Source organism: Triticum aestivum, chromosome 6A, assembly GCF_018294505.1.
Source record: "Triticum aestivum cultivar Chinese Spring chromosome 6A, IWGSC CS RefSeq v2.1, whole genome shotgun sequence".
NCBI lineage: Eukaryota > Viridiplantae > Streptophyta > Magnoliopsida > Poales > Poaceae > Triticum > Triticum aestivum.
Genome location: NC_057809.1, coordinates 39,347,501 through 39,352,524, shown reverse-complemented (window position 1 = coordinate 39,352,524; position 5,024 = coordinate 39,347,501). Strand labels below are relative to the sequence as shown.

The 5,024-nt window shown below is 41.3% G+C and overlaps 1 protein-coding gene across 1 annotated transcript; it reads right to left on the bottom strand.

Annotated features, from left to right (window-relative positions):
• Positions 1-1,784: 1,784 nt before the first annotated feature.
• Positions 1,785-2,575, bottom strand: LOC123129393 (uncharacterized). The gene is made up of 3 exons (XM_044549576.1): positions 2,251-2,575; positions 1,926-2,152; positions 1,785-1,844 (listed from the first exon to the last, which is right to left on the bottom strand). Exons 1-3 carry the CDS (start codon positions 2,573-2,575, stop codon positions 1,785-1,787), a joined length of 612 nt encoding a protein of 203 aa, XP_044405511.1.
• Between the last annotated feature and the right edge of the window lie 2,449 nt (positions 2,576-5,024).

Here is a 5,024-nt window from a genome sequence, read left to right as displayed (position 1 = left end):
AGTAGTAATACCCGGCTTGTACCATATAGTAACATTGAGTATATACAGAATCACAAATTCTTCATGCAACATTACCAAAGTTTCATATATAGCACATTGCGTGTCTATCTAGATGAGCAAACAAGTGACCATGCAACAATGACTTTCATCACACATGAGTGAACCTTAAGAATACCAGAACTTCTACCGGCTTCCCTAGGTGAGAAAACCGTTTCATTGTGTGTCGTAAACTGTTTCCCAGAATATTCGGCTGCAACAGAAATTTTCAGTTCTCCCTTTATTTCAACGCAAGCAACATGGCGTGCGAGATTGACCATGCCATCAGTAGTAACCGGTAACTTGTCATCTTCAAGAGAGAGCAGCAAAACTTTCATGCCATCTAGACTTTTGGTACTTGCACTGAATATACCTCGACAACCATCTGGCCATGACCCATGAATAACTTGTATATTGATTGTAGCCTCCACAGATTTAGCAAGGCGAACGAATGTCCATTCTAGTTTGGAAAGTTTGCTAGTGGCAACAAGGTTAATCACACATGAATGATTCCATGCAGATGTTTTGTACTTTACTGCTAAGAAGCTCAAATCTTTATCTTCGGATTCATAAATGCCGCTCTTCACTTTCAGCACAACCTCAAAGCGCACAGAATTCGACACATCAGATAACACAACAGCTCGAGTTGGGCCTGTTAGTGTTAAATAAGGATTCTGCATGCAACAAATAATTGAAGTAGATATTAATTTGACATGCTAAAGATGGTAAATATGTATTTTTTTGTTATAACGTCAATATGAAATATAGCCAACCTAAGTAAGTAAATTGCGATAACAATAATAAGCAGAAAAAGAGATAACATTGACCATTGCTATAAAATTGTGATATCAAGAACAAGAGGAGAAAGCAACAGGTGACCATCGTTACATAACTCATTTAACAACCAGTATAAATAAATTGCAAAAATAGGAGTTAAAACCATTTAGTGTCATAAGCAAAAACAGTACTAAGCACGTGACGACAATGGCTTGTTAATTACTCTCTCCTTTCAACATATATAAGGTGTATTAGTTTTCCAAAAGTCAAACATGTGAATGTTTAACCAAGTTTTTAATTATAAGAAAAAATATCAATACCTACCGTACCAAAGTTGTATCATTAGATCCATCACGGAAAATATTTTCAAATTTTATTTATTTTGTATTGTACATGCTGGCATTTTATTTTATAATCTTGGTGAAGCCTACACAAGTTTGACTTGCATGAATATCGATACACCTTATATTTTGGAACGGTGAGAGTAAGAGGTAATGTCGTGTTAGCAAGGATGTCTAAATCTGTAGAACCTTTGCAAGAAAGCAATCCTTTCTTTAGATTCCCAAGTAAGAGATCTAAAGCCCCCTAAAAATGAACATTGAGGGGGTGTTTGGTTGAGAAGTCCTAGGACTTTTTCTAGTCCCAGGGACTAATAAAAAAAGACTCTCTAGTAGAGTCTTTTTCTAGTCCCTGTAGAAAAAGTCCCTCCCATTTGGTTCCTAGGGACTTTTTAGGGACTTTTTCTAGTCTCTGGGACTAAAAAGTCCTTGAACCAAACACTCCCTGAGTAGATCACGACAGTAAAACTTGGAAAACTGTGACTATTGAATGCAAGGGAAATGTGGCCCCGAACACTGCGATGATCATATATATCAGGTGCATACAACAAATAAAGGAAGAAAAAATTATATCTTGATATTTCAGTGACCAACACGAGCTTACTATCAAGGCGTGCACACACACCAACACACTTAACATATCCTGTTCAAAAGAATTATTTTGCATTTGCAATTTAACAAGTTTAGAAGTAGCTTAAGAGAAAACAAACAAAAACACAGGATAGAACGTAATGCCAAGAAAGAAAAGAGTATATGGCCAAGCACAGGACGAACCTCCAAACTGATGGTTTGGCAGTTATCCCTCGCGCGAGCAAAGATGATATTGCGGTTGCGGTCTAGGTGATCTCTTATCGCGATCAAGCCATACACATCCAGTGGCCACTGCAATTCCTCTGCTATCGCCGCGACTTTGAAGGAAAAGATCTGCAGAGTTCCTGTCGGATCAACGTGACGCCATGCTGGTGGCTTGACGTCCGTATAACGCATGGCCGGGATAGCCGCTGCATGGTTGCATGCCGTGATAACTTTGTAAGCAAGATTTGAACGAAAGTAGTAGGCACTAATCAACAGGTCCATGAAGACATGTTTGAGTACTTACTGGTGTCCTCGTAGGTGCCTCGTTGGCATGCCCACATTTGGTTCCAGCCGTTGCGGTAGCTACGAGCGCATACGGCCCTCTCGTCGGGCGACGGCCAGTCGTCCAATCGGGCATGCCTCTCCTCCGTCTGCCTTCTCACGAACAACTCCATCCCTTCACTCTGCAGCCAGCTATGGTACGCCGCCGCCTCGGGATCCCCCATCGCCGCCCACTTATCCACGGCCGGCCGCTCCTCCTTCGGCCGGTTCTTCCTGCGCGCCTCCTCCGCCGCCGCTCTGCACGCCTCCGCCGATGTATACGACTCGCCACCGACCGATGAAATCATCTTCAGGTCTATCGTTATCGCCAAGGACTTCGCCAGCGAGACCCCCAGCAGCCCGACAGGCCTTTTGGCCCAATCATCATTTATGTGCAGAAAAAAACAAAACAAATGGTTTAGAAAAAAAAAACTCATGATTTTGAAGGAGCAAAAAATGCCATATCATGGATAAGAAGTACCATATTTGTTTAAAACAGTCAAGTGTACTATACCCATGGTAATTTTGCCATGACATTTGTTCTAATTAAGGAAATTATTTTTTTGTGAAATTTGCCATGATCTAAATAGTAAATTTGCCATGCTATGAAACTAAAATTGTAACGGTCCAAAAATAAAATGCCATGGCCCAAAAACTAAATTTCCATGGTCAAAATAATTCAATTTAACTAAAATTGTCATGGTCTATAATATAAAGTTGCCATGGTAAAGTATGGGAAATAATTAATAAAATTGCATGCAAAAATTTTAAAAAATGAAAAAGGAAAGAAATTTGTCATGTACGTGAAACTATTTCTTTTTTGCATATTTTGCTATCTGTGAAAAAGGAAAAAATGTTGCAAATTTTCTTGCCCCCTGTTGATTTTTTTTCGAAAACATTAACGCCCACACGTGTGGACGTTACTCAACTCGCCCACACGCCTGAATCGTCGTTCACTGTCTTTTGCACGAATCTTAACACGAAAACGTGGATTTGATGTGCCACGTAGGACGGGGCTGGTGTGTGGGCGTTGGAGATTTTGCGCACATGTCCGCACCATGCTATTTGCCAGCTGCATTGTGTGGGCGAACTGGTTTTCGCCCACACAGCCACCAACTAGGTTATGCGCGTGTGGGCGAACTGCTTTTCGCCCACACGACACTACTACCTTGTGGATGGCAACTGCAGTTACGCGAACGTGGCAACTCGGTACACACACATGGCAACTGTGATTCTTTGCTACATGACAACTGCAGTTACACGAACGTGGCAACTCGGTATACACGCATGGCAACTGTGATTCTTTACTACACGGCAACTGCAGTTGCGCGTATGTGGCAACCAGATAAACACACATGGCAACTGTGATTAACAATACATGGCAATTACGGTTGGACCACATGTGGCAACTAGGTAAACACACATGACAACTACTGTTTTGACCATATGTGGCAAGTACTTAATCACACAGGGCAACTACGGTTTGATTACATGCGGCAACTACCATAAATTAGACATGGCAACTATAGTTAACCAAAACAGATAGAGTTGCCATGCTTTTATAACTACACTTGCCATCCCGGATAACTACATCTGCCAACTAGGATGGCAACTAAATCGTCATCCCGCGGGGTACCTAACGTAGCTGCGTCAGGACGTGTGGGCATTTTTGCTTCGTGCCATACGCACGGGGTGGAGATAAGTAGTACTTGTTGGGCGTGTGGCGCGAAATAGCCGCGCCCACACGTGTGGGCAATTCTAATGTCCGCCCACACACAACATGTGTGGGCTGCCTCCTGCTCACACCACACACGGTGTGTGGGCGCATGTCGTATATGCCACACGTGTGGCAGTTATCGGCATCTTTTTTAAAAAAAAAAAGAAATAAAGTGGGATTCAAACTCAGGTTCCCGGAGGAAGCTAGAGGCACTGGCCAATTTGATGGGCACGTGGGTTTACTGAGGAAAACGTTCACACCCATTTTATGTTGTAGCGAACGAATAAAAACAGTAACGTGGCTTCCACCTCTGCTCTGAGATCCACATAGAGGAACGAACAACACAGAGGCAGTTCACACCAGCGAGCAAAATATCTAACGTCAGATATATAGTGATCCCTTTGTTTTTCTCCTCAAAGGGAGAGGGTGTTCTGCTATGGAAAACACTTTAAATCCAGAAAAACACTTTGCTGAATCAATCGTGGCGCAGATCGAGTATGTCTTCCTTTCCTTTCTGATCTCTGCTAATCTCTGCGTTAACCTAACGGTGGATGGATGACGTATCCAAAACAGATCGTGGAATCGCAGAATTGTTGGGCTTGATCGGTTAGGACTTAGCTGACTCTTTTTTTTTTGCATAGATTAGGGCTTACTCCTTCCGTTCATGAATAAGTATACTTCTAGTTTTTATCTTAAGTCAAAGTTTTAAAACTTTGACCAACTTTATAAAGAAAAGTAGCAGCATTTATGATACTAAATTAGTATCACTAGATTCGTTTTGAATTGTAATTTCATAATATATCAATTTTATGTCATATATGTTACTACTCTTTTGTATATATTTGGTCAAAATTTTAAAAATTTAACTTAGAACAAAGGCTAGAAGTACATTTATTTGCAGAGGAAGTAGGACTCTGCGCATTTTTTTTAGCATAGGACTCCGCACAGTTGTAAACAAGTCTGATTCTATTCTAAAAAAAAAAACAAGTCTGATTTAGATAGAGATCGATCAGCCCTAACATCTCGCCAATCCTTAAACC

Coding starts and splice junctions, on each gene's coding strand:
- LOC123129393 (XM_044549576.1), bottom strand. CDS start 2,575: ATGATTTCATCGGTCGGTGGCGAGTCGTATACATCGGCGGAGGCGTGC. Junction 2,153..2,250: donor AGGCACCTACGAGGACACCA/GTAAGTACTCAA, acceptor GCAACCATGCAG/CGGCTATCCCGGCCATGCGT. Junction 1,845..1,925: donor GCCAAACCATCAGTTTGGAG/GTTCGTCCTGTG, acceptor TTTTCTCTTAAG/CTACTTCTAAACTTGTTAAA.